The sequence below is a fragment of the Crinia signifera genome, chromosome 2 (assembly GCF_055691185.1).
Source record: "Crinia signifera chromosome 2, ASM5569118v1, whole genome shotgun sequence".
NCBI lineage: Eukaryota > Metazoa > Chordata > Amphibia > Anura > Myobatrachidae > Crinia > Crinia signifera.
In genome coordinates, this window is record NC_139218.1 from 368267555 (window position 1) to 368288831 (window position 21277).

Here is a 21277-nt window from a genome sequence, read left to right on the forward strand (position 1 = left end):
ACAGCAAGTTCTTGATTGCCGTCCCAGTTAGGGATTTGACTGCAAAGACCACAGCGGAGGCCCTGTTGAGACACTTGGTTCGACCTTATGGATACCCAGAGCAGATTTTGACAGATCAGGGACCCGCATTCGAAGCACAAGTATTCCATGAGCTTTGCCGACTGTATGCCTGCAAGAAATTACGAACCACGGCTTACCATCCGCAGTGCAATGGACTGTGCGAACGAGCAAATCAAACGATAATTAGCATGTTGAGGAGCCTCTCCACGGACCAACGTTCCCATTGGCCTGTCGCTTTGGCTGAGCTAGTGTACTTATATAACAATACCGAACACTGTTCTACAGGCTTCACCCCGTTTTATTTGATGTTTGGACGGCACGGAAAATTGCCCAAAGATGTTGAATTGGATTCCGGAGTGACTGAAACTCAAAACTTTCGTACGGGGTGGGTGGATGAGCACCAACGACGAATAGGGGTTGCCCGGAAAATTCTACAAAAGCGAATGGAAACAGTGCATCTTCGGCAGGAACGGAACTACAATTCCAACGCCAAAGCAATCCCTTTAAAGGTTGGTGATAGAGTCTGGAGGAAAAAGATGCGCCGGGCCAGCAAACTTGATGTTCTGTGGGAAGAGGAACCTTACCTCGTCGTAAAAACACCAGATAACGACTTACGGGCCTATCAAATTCAAAGAGAGGAAGACGCTCCCGTCATTACGGTGCCGAGAGACCAGTTGAAATTATGCCCAGCGGAAATCCCTGTTTTCCCCTCTAAACAGCCGCCTGATATAGACACATCAAAATCTGTTGGAGATGTACCTTTCCGTGATCCAATGGATTTGCTATTGTTCATGTGCGGACCAAGTTTATTGAATACCACCAAGAGGATAATTGATCAGCCGCAAGTGGAACAGACGGCGGAGAGCGAATCAGACGCTCCCACTACAGTGGGTCAACTTGAAGACAATGGTGGTACTATAGTACTTAGGAAGTCGGAGCGTAGTACTCGGGGGATACCACCGTTGAGATATCGAGTTTAGAGTATATGCTTGCTGTCAATACTGTAACCGACAGTTGGGGTATGCCCCTTACTGAAATTGTATATATGTATATAAAGTTGTAAAGAGACTGTGGAGAAGTTTGAACTGTATAGATGCCCGAGGACTGGCATCATTCCACCGGGGAGGCATGTAATACCCTGGACATTGGTACTATTGTTGCAGGCTTTGACGGGGGCTGCCTGGGCATGGCGAAGGGTGCTGGGTGCCTCTCCACGGCCCCAGTGGATGGAGCCCTGTCGCTCACCGGGACTGGCCGGTTGTTGTTTGGAAAGGGGGGAGACTGATAAAGCTAGAGGGCTCGAGCCCCACGACGAAGTGCCCAGCGCACCCCGGGAGATGCCCGCGCGGAGAGGAGTATAAGGAGGGACAGTGGCGGTTGGAGCCAGTTAAGCGGCAGAGGCAGAAGGGAGAAAAAGTGCAGGACTGCGCAGCGGCAAGCGGAAGAGAGAGACCGGACACTTACCGGAGGTCCGGGGAGTCCAGGCCGGTGTGAACAGACCCCATAGACGTCGTCTGGCGGAGTCCAGCTGAAGCGCTCCGGGAGGCGGCAGCGGGAGCGGAGATTGAAGACGCGTCCAACAGCCGACACCAGCCGGAGGTGCGTCACCAAGGGGGCGGCGACGGGGAAGGAGGATACCGATGCGAGGCGGTGCTCGCACAGTGGAGACTTCAGCCGGGGAGTGGTGAGTGAAAAGTCCGTCCCACTGGTCCACCCCCACTCCATCAGTCTGACACAGCATCACGCCCCCGGAACGCCCACACCCACAATACTGAATGCAGGAGAGGGCTAAACCCGGCTCCAACTGTAGCCAGGGGACGCCCACAGGCATCTACGCAGTATAGCCTAACAGGAAGAGGAGTACTCCCTCTGCCTATCCTACGCCACCTCCCTCCATTAATCTGACACAGCGTCACGCCCAGGAACGCCCACACCCACTACAGAGAGTAGAAGAGGGCTAAACCCGGCTCCAGCCTTAGCCAGGGGACGCCCATAGGATCTCACCTAGTGCAGTTACAGAAGAAGGGAGAGCAATTAAAGACAGGGACAGCGCAGTACAGAAGCGGCCGAGTAAAGCAGGAAGGAGAGCTCAGATTCCCCCGCATACTAGAGCAGCTTTAGGAAGATGATACTCCTAGCGAATAAAGTGGAAGCTGTCTAGCCACCGACGAAGCGTTAAGCACCCCTCCCTGACAAGAAGGTTTATTTAAGTCTGCTGGACCAACAAAGGCATACGATCTACAGGATAGTACAAGGGACCAGAATGAGGAGAGACAGCTAGTGTTATCTGTGTAAAGACAGGGAGGACCTCACACTTGTAGCCTCCATACGGCTTCAAAACACTTCAGGGAATAAACTAGGATCCCCTTGCTGGGGATAGGGAGAAGTCAGAAGCCGCTACACAGTAACTGTTGAGAATATGTTGTTGCCACTTAACCGCTCAGGTGACCCCTTTTAGACAGAAACTGCAACTACAGTGTGACAGGCACAAGGGCTCCTGCGTTGTATGATACATTGGTTACAAAAGTTTATTATAATTGCATTGTTGCGAGTGTGAAAGTTATGTTGTGTCATTTAAAGGCACAGGTTCTAGTTTAAACGCTGAAATGTTATAGCGTAATTTTGCATAACCTGCGTAAGTTGAAAGGTAATACCCTGTACCAACCTGTTATATTCAAATACATACAGTATGTCAGTAAGAAATGTTACTGCAGTATGATAAAATAGTTTTGGTGAATTGTTATGACGGATTGCATATGATGGTGTATTATGCTCTAACCAGTCAAAATTGAAATGCCAATTGTTTATTGAACTACCCTATCCTATGTTCAGTTAAAATAAACCTCTATATATATCAAACTAACCGTCTGTACTTACCTGCACCGAAGAAAAGCTTTGCAACGGAGAAAACGGAACCTAAAAGAGAAAAACGTAAACAAGGGTAAGAAGAAAATTGCAGTGCATTACACATGCTCCTGCGGGTCATTAGTGATGTCCTCTATCATCTGCATATGTAGGATCACTAGCGAGAGCCACGCATGGCCTCCACTCTCCCTGCCATTACAGCCTGTATCGGTATCCTGTCAGGTCTGCGGCGGTAACAATATTACTGGGTACACAATCCATATAGACTAATGTGTACCCAGCTTTAGAGCTGACTGGTTGTATGTAGGGATGCCAATCCCGGCGCATTTTTTCAATCCCGGATTTCGGGATTGAAAAATGCTCAATCCCGGGTTTTCTCGGGATCCCGGGATTGGCATCCCTAAAAGAAAAACATGCCCTGTCCACCCGTTTAATCGACATGGCAGGGGGGGGTGGACATGGTCGGGCGGGCGGGCATCGACAAGGGGTGGGCGGGCGGGCATCGACATGGGGGGTGGGCGGGCGGGCATCAACATGGGGGGTGGGCGGTTACCGACATGGGCGGGCGGGCGGACAGAGCAGCGCTGCGGGGGGTGCCTGCTGCAGCCCCGTAGATTACCTTACATAGGCTTGCTGGAGTGGGGCACATAGCGCTGCGGACGGTGAAGCTTGCAGGAGGGGAGGTCAGTGCGGCCGGAAGCAGTCACCTGTGATAGGCTGCTGTGGCCTGCGCAGCGTGACAGTCAGAGGTCACGCTGCGCAGGCCGCACGCCGGGGTCGGGAACAGCCGGGCAGCTTCTGAGCGGGTGCTCAGAAGCTGCTCGGCATTAGACTGCGCGTGCGCAGTCTAATCCCGAAATCCCGGGATTGGATACTCTAATCCCGGGATTGAAATCCCGGACATTTTGGGGCCAAATCCCGGGATCCCGCTGATCCCGATCCCGGGATTGGCCACCCTAGTTGTATGTTTCCGTGTCAATTAAAAACTGACAGTGGTGTCTGATTGGGAGTATTTATTAAGTGGTGGTATTGGTGTTTAACCTGAATCTGCCATCAATCCTTGGTATTTTCTAATACCAGTTTTAGATGGCATTGTCGGGTCAGACCCCCACTATCAAATTAATCCCCGGTCATTCATTATCATATCTCCCAACTGTCCTTATTTCTGTGGTGCACGGGGCCGGCAGTGTCCAGCAGGAGGGGACAGGGGGCAGGTGGGAGTCCCCTGTGTCACAGAAGCGTCTATTCACAGAAGACGGAGGGACAGGGGGCATGGGCAGAAGCTCTCAGAGCGCTGGCAGTAATCCGTGATTGAGGTGCGGTGTGAAAGGGGTATTACTGACAACCTCTTGCGGCATGTTCTATTTGGCAGCTGTTTCTATTGAAACCACTGTGGAATAAACACTATTCTATTCATGTTCATTTACTTGTGCTCGCTACTCTGTTTGTACTAGAAAGCAGTATTGAGATGGCTCGCACTGTGGGGGGGGGGGTACTTTTTGTACTAAATCTTATCTCATTGCGAAACCGAGATGCGATGAGATGAGATGCGATATTGTATACAATAAGTGTAACGTGTATGGGCACCTTAAGACAGATTTGCAAACACTATAGATATAATTTGATGATACAGTGCAGTCTTTGAATAGTGTGATCTGGATACAGTGAGGGTTGTATACAATGTAGATATATTGGGGGAAATTTACTTAAGGAAATTTGTAAAAAATAGGTGTATTTGTATCCAGAAATACACTTATTTTTGACATTTACTATCCCGAAAATATGGCAATTCGTAGTCGTATTGATGTGCTATCAATACGAATACGAATTGCCGTATTTTTGGGATAGAAAATGTCAAAAATAAGTGTATTTCTGGATACAAATACACCTATTTTTTACAAATTTCCTTTAGTGAATTTCCCCCATTGTATGATACAATGTGCATTGGATACCGTATGGGTCAGATACAGTGCGGGATATAGTATGTGTTGCATAGAGTCCAGGTGGGATACAGTGCAGGATACAGTTTGGGCTAGATCCAATTTGGGATACAGTCTGGGTCGGATTCAGTGCTGCTGGATACAGTCCAGGTTGGATACAGTATGGGTTGAATAAAGTGGGGTATATAGTGGGAGTTGGGTACAGTGTGGACTACAGTGGGGGTTGAAAACAATGCAGGATTCAGTGAAGGTTGGATACAGTGTATATTAGATATAATGTGGGATCGGTGGGCGTGGCGTCGGGTGGAGGGCGTATCCAAGCACCATGACCCCCATGGTGCTCAGCACTCCCTAAGCAGCTCTTTGCCTGCACTGCTAATGTAGATACGGATGCATCTATTCAGTGATCACTGGCTACTGTGCTGTTCTCAACTAGCCGGACAGTGTCCATTTAGCAGGACTGTAATTGGGACCATTGGGAGATATGCACTACTAGAAAGTCAAACTCAAAATGGCAAAGTTCTACAGAAGTACAGTTCAGTACAGTACAGTACAGCTCAATGCATTTCCCTAGACCAGGGGTCCTCAAACTATTTTGCTCTGGGACCCCATTAGACAATAAAAATAATGACAGGACCCCAGCAAGTTACTGCAGAAGGTCATCACATCACATGTGTAGTCAGCATACAGCACGTACATGGCAGCATTGTGGAGGCACGACATGATGGGAGGAGTCTAAACTAACAGACAATTCAACAGATTGTTGGACTCCTTCAATCACTGACAAAGATTATAAAAATCATCAGCCTGATGGTCAACAACATGGAGTCATGACCCCATGCTGAGAAGGTCGGGACCCACTTTGGGGTCAGGACCCACAGTTTAAGAACCTCTGCCCTGGGCTATGGCTACCTAGCTTCTTGAGGTGATATTTATTTCTTGCCCCAAGTGACATAATTGAAAGTTATGGCTCTGTTTTTCATTACTGGGTCCAGCCGTAACCAAATCAGTGACCATTATATTTTTGCAACTTGTTGCTGATTTATTACATGTAGTGAATAATTTGTGTTGCAGGTGCTATAGAACTGGTGATTATGATATTGGTACCACCAACTGTTTCTGACTGGAAGTTTTCAGATTCCACTCTCCAGTTTTAAGGGGAAGATATTGTAACCAATGCCTGTATATATTTTTTGTTTGTCACTTTTCTATTTTATTATAGTTTTCATGGAAAATTTATTATTTTATGTTGTAGAATAAAAATACAACTTAAGCATTTGCTATAAACTCTGTCAAGCCACACCCTACTTTTTTTTTGTATATGACACCTGCTGCTTCTGAGGTAAACCAGGTGCAAATCTTGAGATGCATTCACCTGAGTATAATGTATCATTGGTGCATGTAGGAAGGGTTTGTCAGTACCCCAAAAATTCCATCCACACTGGCAGCCCAAACCTTTTTCCACACAGGCTACCATAAATGATCCTTTTGTACACTTTCTGTTCGTTTGAGGTGCATATACATATCACATACCTCCCCACATGACCCATGCCAGGAAAGACACAATGCTCTGCTCCTGCACTTTCCTCTTAATGTATGATTACCATCACCTGTGTTGAACAGGTTAATTGATGAGAAATGTGTTTCAAGGTGATGGTAATCATACATCAAGAGGGAAGTACAGGAGCAGGGCAATGTGTCCCTCCTGGAGAGGGTAATGTTGGGAGGTATACTATCATACTTGCCTACCTGACCCTCTCCTTCAGGTAGAACATGCTCTGTTCCTGGACTTCCCTGGTAATGTAGGATTGCCATCACCTGTGGGGAGCTAGGTAATTGATAAGAAAGGTGTTTCCCCACAGGTGATGGCAATCACACATTACCAGGGAAGTCCAGGAGCAGAGCATTTTCTCCCTCATGGAGAGGGTCAGGTAGGCAAGTGTGATACATATGTGCCCAGTATCATGTTGCACGTGCCTCCTGCATGCTTCAGCATGACTTATGGAGTGACTAGTATGCTCCAGACTTCCCTATGAAAGTAAAAGTTTAAGCACATGCCTGTGGACATTTTTAACGGCTAATGACAGGGCCTGATTTAGGTGCCCTAGGCTAATACACATGTAGCTCCCCTTGTAATGCTGCTAGACACATGTGTATGGGCGTTCAGGGACTCGCCAGTCATACTGCCCATGTGCATGTACCGCAGGTTATACAACTGGCATGTAGAATCTAATGCTTGGGGCGTATGAAGGAAACTTTGGCTCTAGACTGCACTGTAGTACAATGTATGTAAAGTAATGGTCCGATCAGTAAGTTACATTGGCACAGTCATCTTGCATTCATCTTCAGAACTTTACCCACAGTACATCGGGACGGGTGATAGCTAACAAGCATGGAATAAATTAGGCCTTCATTTTATACCTCGGCTGCCACTTGCACGTAGAAATGTGCAGGTTCTGATTTACTCTGATTTCAAAGCAGGATCTTATTGGCTATCCCAAATCACATGACAGTTGTTGACAGTTGATAGCCAATAAGATCCTGCTTTGAAATCAGAGTAAATCAGAGCCTGCACATCTCTACTTGCACGGCGCCTCCCCCACAGTCCTGACACCCTAGGCTGCAGTCTAATCATTCTCTTGGGTAATCAGACGCTGACTTGTGAGTTTGCAAGATGATGCTATATGCCAAGTCCCATAGTGTCTTCCCTACTGGAAGGCCAGGCTTCCTTCACACATGTTTCTCAGACATATTCTGCTTTTCCAGGTATCTGACTTTGAGGTTAACACCGAGAAAGACCTTGGAGAGCTCCTGCTGGTCCGGCTGTATAGAGAGCAATACAAGAGCTTTAATATGGATGCTTGGCAATGCCAGTATATTGATGTGACCAGTCCCAGTGGTGAATATTACCAGTTCCCTTGTTATCAGTGGATATATGGTCCAATGGCTGTGGAGATCCCAGAAGGCAAGGGTGAGATATAGCTTTGGTAACTATATTCTACTCACAAAGTTTTGGTAACTGGTATCTTTGTAGTTATAATCTGGCCAATGTTGGTGATGCATTATGTTTTTATTGTGGGGCCTGGATACAGCTAGGAGCTTACTGATAACTTTACCTCATAAATCCCTTAAAATGTCTCTGGATTGTTTTCAAAATAATTATTAATATACAAAGCTAAAGATTATGAAGCGATGTGGGTCAATGTAGAATGGCTGTGGAATTAACAGAGTCCATGTTACTCTATAAATGGGAAGAGTTCCATGGACCTTGTACTTATAGATTCACATGACTCATCTCTATGCAAGATCAATAACCGTCCATAGTCACCAGGTTTATTGCAATCCAGTACACTTGGAATCTGTTCTGTTTCAGGCATCATATTATCCAGGAATACTCACCCTCTTCTCCAACAACAACGGCGAGTGGAACTGGTGAAGCAGAGAGCAACCCACAAGTTAGTGTCCAATATATATGCACTGACTGTTTAATATACCGGCTGTCCTATCTGGTATCCAGTCATAAGATCTACAGTGTCTAGGTTGACAGTCAAAAGGTTGAAGTACAAAGGTCTACATGGGTAAAATGTCAGCAGTCTAAAGTTCCATACACAATGGGCGATTAGGCTCAGCATGTATGGCCTGAGCGGCTTTTCCCCTGCCCGGCGCGGCCAGCCAGGAGTGGAGAACTTTGCATTTAAGGGGCCTTCCCAGTGATGATGCGGGAGCACGCATGACCGCTCACCGCTCATCGCCAGGCCATACACACTGGGTGGTTTTGAGCTGGCTATGAGCTGAAAGTCGCTCAAAACAACAAGTCAGCTCACAGTCGCCCCATGTGTATGGGCCTTAAAAGGTTGACAAAAGTCGAAATGAGTTTTTCATGATATTTTTGTAAAAAAACAACTTGTTGATACTGTACCATCCACATGGGCAAAGAGAGATTATAATAGTGTGTTGAGTGCAGCGAGGCACTGTGCCAAGCATGGCAAGCGCAGTGAGTGTCCATGTCGACCTGTGTTGACATAGACACCAAAACATGAACAATTATGTCAACCTTTTGACCTTGTGAACCTTTGACCATGCTGACTTTTTCAATGGCGACCTTTGACCATATCAACCTATTGACAATGTACCTTTGACCATGTCAACTTTTTGACAATAGTTGTAAACCTTTTCGAATGTAGACATAGACACTGTAGATCTTATATACCAGAACCGTCGTGTCTCTGGGGCTTCTTCATGGGGAACAGGAGATTCCCAGTTTTGCTGAGATATTCAGTTATTTTTCTGGTTCTCAAGTGAAATATATCGGTCATATTGAATAAACTGATTTTAATGTATCAAATGCTGCTTATATAATGGAAGCAAGAAGCTTAGAAATGGTTCGACGTTGAACTAATCAATGTATAGGGGGAGTCTGAATAATTTCTTGAGCAATAACTTGGTGTGTCTCTTGCAGATGGAAAGTTTATGCAGAAGGCGTCCCTCACTGCATTGATGCTGCCACAACTCAGGCCCTGCCCCTTAATGACCAGTTCACCCTCGAAAGCCGTATCGGCTTTGGCTCGGCTAAGCAGCGCACGTATGTATCACCCTGAATAGACTACAATAAAACATGGTCATAAATCACTGGAGACCCCTAAATTTAAACTCTGACTGTATGTAAAGTAATTGCATTTCATAAGACTTTTTCCTGTGTGCACCTCTTTATGGGCGATATCGTTTTGCCCACGATCGCTGATAACAAGCAATAGGTTTACTGGGGCTAGTTAGCCCCAATGAGCTGGCGCATGCCATACAGTAGCTTATCAGGGATTTTGTTTCACCTGTGGGCAAAGCAGAATCCCTGAAAACAGTCCCATTCACAATGAAAATGGGGCTGCAGTGACCAAAATCACTGGAGACCCCTAAATTTAAACTCTGACTGTATGTAAAGTAATTGCATTTCATAAGACTTTTTCCTGTGTGCACCTCTTTATGGGCGATATCGTTTTGCCCACGATCGCTGATAACAAGCAATAGGTTTACTGGGGCTAGTTAGCCCCAATGAGCTGGCGCATGCCATACAGTAGCTTATCAGGGATTTTGTTTCACCTGTGGGCAAAGCAGAATCCCTGAAAACAGTCCCATTCACAATGAAAATGGGGCTGCAGTGACCAAAAACACAAAGGGAGTATATACAATATCCAGGCGGTGGAAATAGACCAACCCTTGAATCCTATTGCAGAGAATTCTGGCAGGGGCTATGCAGTACACTAGTACTCCTAACCCTAACCGACCCATGTAGCAGCCCAACTAAAAACCCCAAACAACCGCCTGACTGTAACCTTCCCCACTAGTACTTAACCCTAACAGTTCACCAGTGCAGGAAGAGTACATGGTGGGACCTAGGGGGTCAACACAAATTTACAGGGTGGAAAAACTACTTACAGTATGCAAAGTTCCAGTTGGAGCAGGGGTGTAACTAGAACTTGGTGGGCCCCATAGCAAAATCTTGGATGGTCCCCCACCCTCACTCAACACACAGCATCAGCTCAGCTAAAAAGCCAGGTCACCGCATCTCTATGCCCCTCAAGGCAGATTAAATAATGTAAATGTTGCTTATGGCAATCTCTTTAGCGCTGACCAGCATTGGCCGCCATCCCTGCCCTCCCTGTCCTCCTCCTCCAGTGGTCGCACTGAATGTTGGGCATGACGTTATCATTCCTGACATTATCAGTGAGGAGCGTAGAGAGAGGTGAGGTTGTGTATATACTGTAGGGGCCCCACTGCACTGCTTTGCCCGGGGGCCATAATGCTGTTAAGATGGCCCTCAATTATACCTAATATTAGCTAAGTGGGAATAGATGCACAAAGCATAACGTTTCCCATGGAAATGTACTGATCTGAAGTCATAAATGCACATAATAGCACCAACTGAAGACCTGATTCAGACCTGACCTCACAGCTGCGAATTTGCACGCCAGCGTTGAGTTAAACCACCTCACTGCTAGAGTGAAATCCTGCCTTCCGCATTTATGTGATCATTGTTGGAATGGAAGTATACATCCATTTGAAGCAATGTGAATATATCCCAAACCCATCGTAATAGACTCACCCTCCAATGATTTTTACACTTGGCATAAGTCATTGCATGCACCACGTAGCACTGGACTTACTCGGCGGAGCGATGGAAAAAGGCATATCCAGCCTGGAGCTGACATCACACAGTCTCCCCTAAAATGCTCATGCACACCTCGCGTTTTACCACACACCCAGCGTTTTCCTCGGCACGCCTGCGTTTTTCGCACCACTCCCACAAAAAGGACGGATTCCACCCCCTGACGCCTACTTCCTGTCAATCACGGTGTGCAAATAGAAATAAAATAAATAAAAAGTAAAGCAGCGCTGAAATTTACAATGTAACAAAATTTATTTGACACAATAAAAACAACAATTTAAAAAACACATTAAAAAGGAACCAATTAATATGGAGAAGAACTTGAATGGACCCAATGTTATAGTCACCAATATTGTATGGTAGTGGAACCTGCGCTGATCCAATGAAGTGTGGAGGAGTCTTTATATGCCACTTGATGGTATCCTGAAGTTATGTTATTGGACTACAACCGATGGCAAGGATGGAATTAGCCTGATCGGGAGTCCCACTGCTGCGAGTGGTCAGGTGTCCAAACAAGGAATCTTGGCTTGAGACTTCCAGAGTGATTGGTATCCGATCAGATGTTTTTAAGTAGGTAGGACCGTCCTTGATGAAAAGGCAAAAGTCATTGGGACAATAAGGGTACAAACAGTGGTGTCACCACTGTTTGGACCCTTATTGTCTCAAGGACTTTTGCCTTTTCATCAAGGACGGTCCTACCTGCTTAAAAACATCTGATCGGATACCCATCACTCTGGAAGTCTCAAGCCAAGATTTCTTGTTTGGACACCTGACCACTCGCAGCAGTGGGACTCCCGATCAGGCTAATTCCATCCTTGCCATCGGTTGTAGTCCAATAACATAACTTCAGGATACCATCAAGTGGCATATAAAGACTCCTCCACACTTCATTGGATCAGAGCAGGTTCCACTACCATACAATATTGGTGACTATAACATTGGGTCCATTCAAGTTCTTCTCCATATTAATTGGTTCATTTTTAATGTGTTTTTTAAATTGTTGTTTTTATTGTGTCAAATAAATTTTGTTACATTGTAAATTTCAGCGCTGCTTTACTTTTTATTTATTTGCTTTTTTCCATTTGGGAGCTGACTACTCCCTTAAGCAGCTGCTGTTCTGACAAAACCACTCTTGGCAAGCGCTCCATACCAACCCAGGTTGGTTTTCTTTTCTCTTCTGCAAATAGAAATAGTTGCACGATTTCATCACGGAATGGCCTTGAGCATGCGTTCTGCACACTGAAGGCATTCGCAGTGTATCGATAATCGTTGCCATGAGAATTTCCCGCTGCGCCATGAATCGGGCCCCTAGTCATCCGTAGCGTGCCAGAGTGATTTCATTTTTCATTCAGGAAAAGAACACTTGAATTTTAATATTGACTTAAAATAAAAGCACACTGTCTACTGTATCTCATCTTGACATTCCACTCACCTGTCACATTCTTCCCAGGTCTAGATTGGTTGAATTCATGGGATAATTAAATATTTCAGGCATCTGTCCATACATAAGTGCTTATGGATATTAATCACAATCTTATTCTCTCTTACAGGGATATTGAAATGTTGATGGAAGGTTTTGTAACCTGTAGGGCTCAGTGGACTGATATAGAAGACATCAGAGTGATATTTTCCCTTTATAAGTCGGAACATTCGGGTATGTGTAGATTTCTGGACTTTTGCGCCACTACTTCTATACATTGTGATGAAATAAAAACCTAGACAATCCTCAGCCAAATAAGTGTTGAAATAAAGCAGACAATACAGTATTTACCTTGCACAGATACTAAAATCACTCACCCAAATCTAGAGCTGAGTATACACAAGGGCAGGGGTGGGCAATTCTTTCAGCTAGGGGGCCACTTAATACTTCCAGCAGATATTCGAGGGCCGCACTCCAGAAATAGGGGGTGTGGTCACTCAAAAGGGGGTGTGTCTTTTAATGTATTGTAGCACACCATATACCCCTTTTACACATCAGGCAACACAATAGTAGGCCCCTTATACTTGCCCCTTACATATTATGCCGCACAGATTGAGCCTAAAGTCACATTATGCCACACGGAATGAGTGAAATTTCACACTGGAGTAGTAAAAATTCACATTATTCCATGTCTCTCATATTTCCACACACCAGCTCCCCCTTAGTTATTCCACACACCTGCCCTCCTTAGTAATTCCACACACCAGCTCCCCCTTAGTTATTCCACACACCTGCCCTCCTTAGTAATTCCACACACCAGCTCCCCCTTAGTTGTTTCACACACCTGCCCCCATTAGCAATGTCACACACCTGCCCCCATTAGTAATGCCACACACCTGCCCCTCTTTAGAAATTCTAAACACCTGTTGATTGCAGCCCCATGCAGTCATGACAACTCACCCATCCTCGGCGGTGGTGCTGCGGCTGTAGTGACATGCAGGGGTGGGCGGCTCGGCACTGCTGTATGTGTGTCTGATGACAGCTGTGTGTGCGCGCTGTGTAGTTTCATCAGCTACACAGCACTACGCCGCGCGAACATACAGCCATCATCAGGCACCCATCCGGCAGCACCGAGCGGCGGGCCAGTCAGGAGCTGTTCGTGGGCCGCATGTTGTATTGCCTGGCTCATTTTGGAGAGTGATAAACCACCAGCCAATCAGCTCCTACCTGCCATGTCACAGACTGGGTTTGAAAAATGACAGGAAGGAGCTGATTGGCTGGTGGTTTATCACTCTCCATTTTATCACTTTTCAAGCTTAGTACACCTGGCCCTAAATCTCTCTAATCTAGTGAAATTATCTGTAGTCTTAACATGCAAGAATTCACATAGCTCATACAGCTACACTGTGACTGATCTACAGGTTCCTGATGTCTTATATCCACAGATGCGGTGGCTGAGTTATGGAAGGAGGATCACTTCTTTGGTAGCCAATATCTGACTGGAATTAACCCTATACTCATCAAGAAATGCTCCAAAATTCCTGAGAACTTCCCAGTTAGTGACAACATGGTGGCTGCATCTCTGGGGTCCTCCACCAGTCTTCAGAAAGAACTTGAGGTTGGGAACTAGAGGACAGGGGTTTTAAACTAATGCAAATATCATATAACATACTACCTATCTCTATTTACATATAGTGAACCTATAAGCCATGACCGTTATATGTTGTAATAAACTGCTGCTTGTGTCTTGCAGACAGGCAATCTCTTCCTGGTAGATTACAAGATTCTGCAGGGGGTCCCAGCCAATAATTCCGTTAATGGAAAACAACAATATATTACTGCCCCTATGTGTCTACTGTGGAGTAATCCTCAAGGCCAGCTTCTCCCAATAGCCATCCAGGCAAGTCCTTGTTTATGTTGTTAATGATACTCCATTTAGCTCATTATCTCTTCAAAGGCTTATTCTCAAATTAAATGCACGCTTTGATTACTGTTTATACTTGTCACTAAATAGTAGAAGATATCAGTGGCACCATTTTTTCTTGTATATGTCTAATCTATTAATTGTTAACAGGAATACAGGTACAGGAGTGGATGAAGCTTCCAGGGCACTGGTACTAAATATTTTAATCTGTAATGGTCAATAGAGGTACAGCACATACTCATGCAGATGCGGAACGCGCGGTTAGTGAGCTTGGGTACAAAAATATAATTTGGGACTCCCTCCTCCACCCCAGCCCAAGTTCGCAATATGCAGCACGGCACTATCTAGCAGGGGGAGGCAGACTGTGACAGGGAAAATGATTGGGGACAAGATGAGGGTGACAGGGGCAGCAATGGATCTGCTGCACCAATGGTGGTTCCACCTTTGTGCTTATGGCAGTAGCACACCTAGACCAGTGGCGTGCGGTGGGGTGAGGCAGGTGAGGCACAGCCTTTCCTGTCATACAGTACTATCGTATATGCCAGAGTTTTGCATTTATAAAGTATGTAACAAATACAAAGTATATATATATAAAAATCTTATTTTTATTATTTTAATCATTTTTATAGTCAAAACTATGGAGTAAAAAGTCTATGGCAGGTGAGGCAGTGCCTCACCTGGCTACCTTTTCTGCACATCTCATCGAATCTCCAACAATGTATACTGCTGATCCTGTGTATAATGCTGGCATGTACCCCAGGGCTCATATATTGTGTGCAAATCTGGCTCTGGTACTTGCCAGGGACTCCTCAGCCATTTACCTCACGCACGTCCCTGACCTAGACAGGGGTAAAGACAAGATTTCTGTCACATGGTGTAAAGGGCAGCCCATCGGCAACCTTCCACCATCCAAGGTAGATAGTCACCTTCTCCCAATATCTTGCAAGTGATGTAGGTGTGGTTATCCAGCGGAGTTCAGAGACACTGTCTACATTTTTATTCTCTGTTGGGATCCAAAAATGAAACCAATAAATCAATCAATAAATAGAGCGTATATAGACACAAATGAATGTGTTAAAGCAATGGTCCATTGGTGTTAAGGTTGTGGGCACCCCGATGTGTGATTGCGCGATTTTTCATCGCATGCCATACACCCGATGCACTGCGATGCGATGCGATTTTAGCCCCCTATGCGATGATAAATTGTATAAGTACCCTAATGGGTGCTTTTAAGCACCCTAATGGGTGGTTACAATGTTAAATGCACCCCCACGCCACCCCTCAGTATAAACGTGAACCCGAAGCGTGGCGAGCGCAGTGAGCCCGCAAGGGGCGGTGGTACGCGTCCTCCGACCTTTTCATACCCCCACTATCCACGTCGGCGTGGAGTTGACTTTATAAAGTGTGGCGAGCGCAGTGAGCCACCGTGCCCGAAGTGTGGCGAGCGCAGCGAGCCCCGCGAGGGGACGCGTATACCTGTGAAGTTATGCGCGTCCCCTCGCAGGGCTCGCTGTGCTCGCCACGCTTCGGGCTCGGTGGCGCACTGCGCTCACCACACTTTATAAAATAAACTCCACGCCGACGTGAATAGTGGGGGTATGGAAAGGTCGGAGGACGCGTACCGCCGCCCCTCGCGGGCTCGCTGCACTCGCCACTCTTCGGGTTCACATTTATACTGGGGGGTGGCGTGGGGGTGCATGGGGGTGGCATGGGGGTGCATTTAACATTGTAAGCACCCATTAGGGTGCTTATACAAGTTATAATCGCATCCCATCGCATTGTATGGCATTGTATGCCATATACAATGCCATACAATTTTAAAATTGTATGACATTGGGGAACATCGCGCGATATCGCATCGCATGCCTTATGGTCTGCGATGCGATGGGCGCCGTGATACTACACAAGTACCAGGTTGTGTGAGCATCCAAGTCCCGTAGACAAATTCAAATAGCGTATACAAACATAAACAAACGTGTTAAAGCAAGGGTCCATTCGGGTTGTATCAGCATCCAAGTAGAGTAGACTATAAAGCACAAGCAAAACCAATGGGAAGTGATTACTGCTTACATTTACACATGTCTCTATTACCAGGAATCATGGTGGAGAGTGCAATGCTCCATGCTCAGAGTCCTGGGTCCAATTCACAAAGTGTGAATGCCTTTATTTTTTTTTCTTGACACTTTATTTATTATTTTTTTTTTTTTTACTTTTCATACATTTAAGAAACTTACATTCAATAGAATTATGCACCCACGAAAATACTTTATCTGTTTCCATAACTAACTGTCTGAGCGTCTACCATGCAAAATCCATAGCATAGCACAGTACTGTACTGTACATTCACTCGGCCCCTCTCTAGTCCCTTCCCCCAACCAAAGCGACTGTAGTATTAGCCCTGCATTTACATACTGTGTTGGCAATTTATTGACTGTAAGCTGGCCTCCTTGTCTGTGAAAAGAGCAGTCTACCAGAGGAGGGGAAAGAAGGATAGAGTAGGTGGGGGTGAACCAGCAGAGTTCAGACATGCTGTCAATAAAAAAAAAAAGAAACCAATAAATTAATCAAAAATTTGCATCTGTATACAGATGCAAACAAACATGTTAATGCAATGTATACAGGGTTATACCAAGCTATTAGGCGCTCCTTTCATGTACATAAAAATATATACTAAAGTACTAAAAAGGAAGAATAATGATGTGGAATACTCTCCTTCCTTCAATGTGGATGCTCCTTGTCCCGATTGGGTGGGCTCTTTTTGAATCCTCCTTAATTTTTCTCAGAGGATCAGTCGATATGCGGGTAAAATATATATATATATATATATATCTTTTACCCACATATCGACTGATCCTTTGAGAAAAATGAAGGAGAATTCAAAAAGAGCCCACCCAATCGGTACAAGGAGCATCCACATTGAAGGAAGGAGAGTATTCCACATCATTATTCTTCCTTTTTAGTACTTTAGTATATATTTTTATGTACATGAAAGGAGCGCCTAATAGCTTGGTATAACCCTGTATATACTGTAGATTTATTTGGAGGTCTGTAGGTTAGATTCTCACATACCAAGACGGGCGAACCCCAAATCACACCAGCGCCACGTTATCCTTCAAAAATCCTTTTTCTATGTTAATGCAATGGTCCATTGACATTAGGGTTGTTTGAGCGTTTATGACCTGAAGACAAATTAATGAATAAAAATAGCTTATATAAATGAAAATGAAGGTTAGGGTTGTGTGAGGGTCCAAGTCCCCTAGTCAATACAGCATAAGCAAAACCAATGGGAAGCTTATGGTGATTTAAATGATAGGTACTTGTGTATTTTGGCGGCGCCCATCGCATCGCATACCATAACGTATACGATGGTATGCGATGCGACGCGATATCGTACGATAGTGCACGATGGCATACAATTTTGAAATTGTATGCCATTGTACATGGCATACAATGCCATACGATGCGATGCGATTAAACATTGTATAAGCACCCTAATGGGTGCTTATACAATGTTAAGCACCCAAATGGGTGCTTACAATGTTAAATGCACCCCCACGCCACCCCCCCACTATAAACGTGAACCCGAAGCGTGGCGAGCGCAGCGAGCCCGCGAGGGGCGGCGGTACACGTCCTACGACCTTTTCATACCCCCACTATCCACGTCGGCGTGGAGTTGAGAATAGAATAGTGTGGCGAGCGCAGCGAGCCACCGAGCCCGAAGCGTGGCGAGCGCAGCGAGCCCCGCGAGGGGACACGGATACCTGTGGAGCCCGCGAAGGGACGCGTTTACCTGTGAAGGTATCCGCGTCCGCTCGCCACGCTTCGGGCTCGGTGGCTCGCTGCGCTCGCCACACTATTCTATTCTCAACTCCACACCGACGTGGATAGTGGGGGTATGAAAAGGTCGTAGGACGCGTACCGCCGCCCCTCGCGGGCTCGCTGCGCTCGCCACGCTTCGGGTTCACGTTTATAGTGGGGGGGTGGCGTGGGGGTGCATTTAACATTGTAAGCACCCATTTGGGTGCTCAAAAGCACCCTTTAGGGTGCTTATACGATTTTTGGTCGTATAGGGGGTCAAAATCGCGTCGCATCGCATCGTATGCCATCGGGTGCATGGCATGCGATGCGATCTGTCCGTCGTACGACGGACATCGGGGGCGCCGCCAAAATACACAAGTACCGAATGATAAATCAGTGTGCAATTGTACTGTGTGTACTGTAATTACTGTATGTTACAGTGTACAGTATGGCTGGAATACTGTACATTGTACTGTAACACAACATTTAGTATGCACATACTGTACTGTATACTTTCTAGGAAGGGTACAGGCTGAGTGGGGGTAGGGCACCCTTGTACTCTGCTGCTGTTGCCGGCTCCAGCCTGTAGCGTCTCCCTGGGCAGCCAATCAGGGGGGTGTCAGGCTCCCTGCACTTGGACTGAGCTGGGGCTGTTTAACCCCTCACATCCCTGCAGTTTTCCTCTGAGCAGCATTGGCTGCAATTAAACTTTTTTGGGGGCGGCTGCAAATAAACTTCTTTGGGGGCGGCTGCTATTAAACTTCTTTGGGGGCGGCTGCAATTAAACTTCTTTGGGGGCGGCTGCAATTAAACTTCTTTGGGGGCGGCTGCAATTAAACTTCTTTGGGGGCGGCTGCAATTACACTTATTTGGGGGTGGCTGCAATTACACTTCTTTGGGGGCGGCTGCAATTAAACTTCTTTGGGGGCTGCTGCAATTAAACTTCTTTGGGGGCGGCTGCAATTAAACTTCTTTGGGGGCGGCTGCAATTAAACTTCTTTGGGGGCGGCTGCAATTAAACTTCTTTGGGGGCGGCTGCAATTAAACTTCTTTGGGGGCGGCAGCAATTAAACTTCTTTGGGGGCGGCTGCAATTAAACTTCTTTGGGGCCGGCTGCAATTAAACTTCTTTGGGGGCGGCAGCAATTAAACTTCTTTGGGGGCGGCTGCAATTAAACTTCTTTGGGGGCGGCTGCAATTAAACTTCTTTGGAGGCGGCTGCAATTACACTTCTTTGGGGGCGGCTGCAATTCAACTTCTTTGGGGGCGGCTGCAATTAAACTTCTTTGGGGGCGGCTGCAATTCAACTTCTTTGGGGGCTGCTGCAATTAAGCTTCTTTGGGGCCGGCTGCAATTAAACTTCTTTGGGGGGCGGCTGCAATTACACTTCTTTGGGGGCGGCTGCAATTACACTTCTTTGGGGGCGGCTGCAATTAAACTTCTTTAGGGGTGGCTGCAATTAAACATCTTTGGGGGCAGCTGCAATTAAACTTCTTTGGGGGCGGCTGAAATTACACTTCTTTGGGGGTGGCTGCAATTTAACTTCTTTGGGGGAAGCTACTCATAACACCTTGAGTGAAGACCAGTACTTCTCTACCGGCAAAGAAAATCCTCCTCGACAAAGCGTGCAGCTTCACGAGGGACGCATGTGAAGCAGTGAGCAAAGGGAACACACGCCTAGCGAGCCAGATCACCTGAATCCACCCTAGCGATCAATAGAGTTACAGAAGTCGCAGCCAGATAGAACTCTTCCAGCTGCCACCTAGTCATTGATTAGCCCCCTCCCCTCCACCCATTAGGCAATGATTGACGAGACGAATGGTAAAAAATAATAAATGAATAATTACTAATCACCAAATTAAAAATCAGATGAAATGAATTAATTATAAATAATCATAATCACAATCAAGACAGATAGGGGTCTTATGAAATATTAAACTGATCACCTGACCGAGCAGGTGATCGCTGACATGCCAGGTGCAACGGTCTTTAGCACCCTGAATACCAAGTGTGGGTTTTGGCAGATCCCTCTGGACAGAGCCTCTTCCATGCTTACTGCCTTCATGACCCCTATTGGGTACTACGTCTTCCTAAGTATGCCCTATGGCATCACCACGGGCAGCAAAGTTTTCCAGCGCTGCATGGAGCAACAGTTCGCTGGCTCTCCCTGTGATATTAATATACAAGTGTGTGTTGCGCAATTAATGGCAGCTGACCCAGGGTTTTGTCACAAACCCCAAATATTATGGTAATAAAAAAAGTGGTTTTGTGTCAGCGCCTGCTGTTTTTAATAATTTTCAACACGGTTCTCTTTGAAAAAGATATATACATTTTTTAATTATGCTAAAAAATATAACAAATGAATACATATAATTATACATATAAAATACAATTTAAAATGCGAAATCAGGTGTTGGTATGAATCAATTAGCCAAAAAAGGCTTTAGAATTTGCAAGGTATATCACACCGTCCCGTAATAGAGGAAAAAAGATTGCTGATGAATTATATTACCATCCTTTGGCGCTTTGTTGCGTTGGCCAATTCAATTCACTTGTGACAAAAGTTGAGGTTCAGTTGCCTTATAATTTCAAAGGCTCATGAGTCCTGAATCGACTGTCCTCCTTTTCGTTTTCTTGGATAATTAGGGATATACTTGAAAACCCAAAATGAATGAGGATTGTCCAAGATGATTTTCTAGGAAGGAATGGACGTCTCAGGATAAAGTGGTTGAACCAGGTCACTTGGGTGATGAGGATGGAATCAGCATAAGAGAGTCGCTCAACGCGTTTCTCCGGAACCTCTGGCTTCTTCAGGAGCAAGTGTATAAGTGGGACAGTTTGTCCTGGGTTTATATACCTACATGGCCAATTAGTTTCACTGATTCGCATGTGTGATCATAAAAACAATAAACTAATATAATCAGAGAACCGTGTATAGTTTAACAAATAAAAATATCTAAAAATAACAGGAGACAGATAATGATTCAGACTAATAGAAATTTTCAATAATGGTTGAAATAGAACTTATTTTAGAGGTCTCAGATCTGAGTTGCGATCATGTGACCCGGAAGTGGGTCCGATTTTAACTTTCAACGTGAACAAAAACATTAT

General features: G+C 45.7%; 1 protein-coding gene across 5 annotated transcripts in view; it reads left to right on the forward strand.

Moving 5' to 3' along the window:
• The window catches only part of LOC146058042 (polyunsaturated fatty acid lipoxygenase ALOX15B-like), a 100699-nt gene that overhangs the window by 27546 nt on the left and 51876 nt on the right, over positions 1–21277 (forward strand). For all 5 annotated transcript variants that reach the window (XM_083170004.1, XM_083170003.1, XM_083170005.1 and 2 more), the window contains exons 3-8: positions 7632–7836; positions 8239–8320; positions 9325–9447; positions 12576–12679; positions 13891–14063; positions 14199–14345. In XM_083170004.1, the coding sequence (XP_083026130.1) occupies positions 7632–7836; positions 8239–8320; positions 9325–9447; positions 12576–12679; positions 13891–14063; positions 14199–14345 (834 nt within the window). The remainder of the gene's footprint in view (positions 1–7631; positions 7837–8238; positions 8321–9324; positions 9448–12575; positions 12680–13890; positions 14064–14198; positions 14346–21277) is intronic.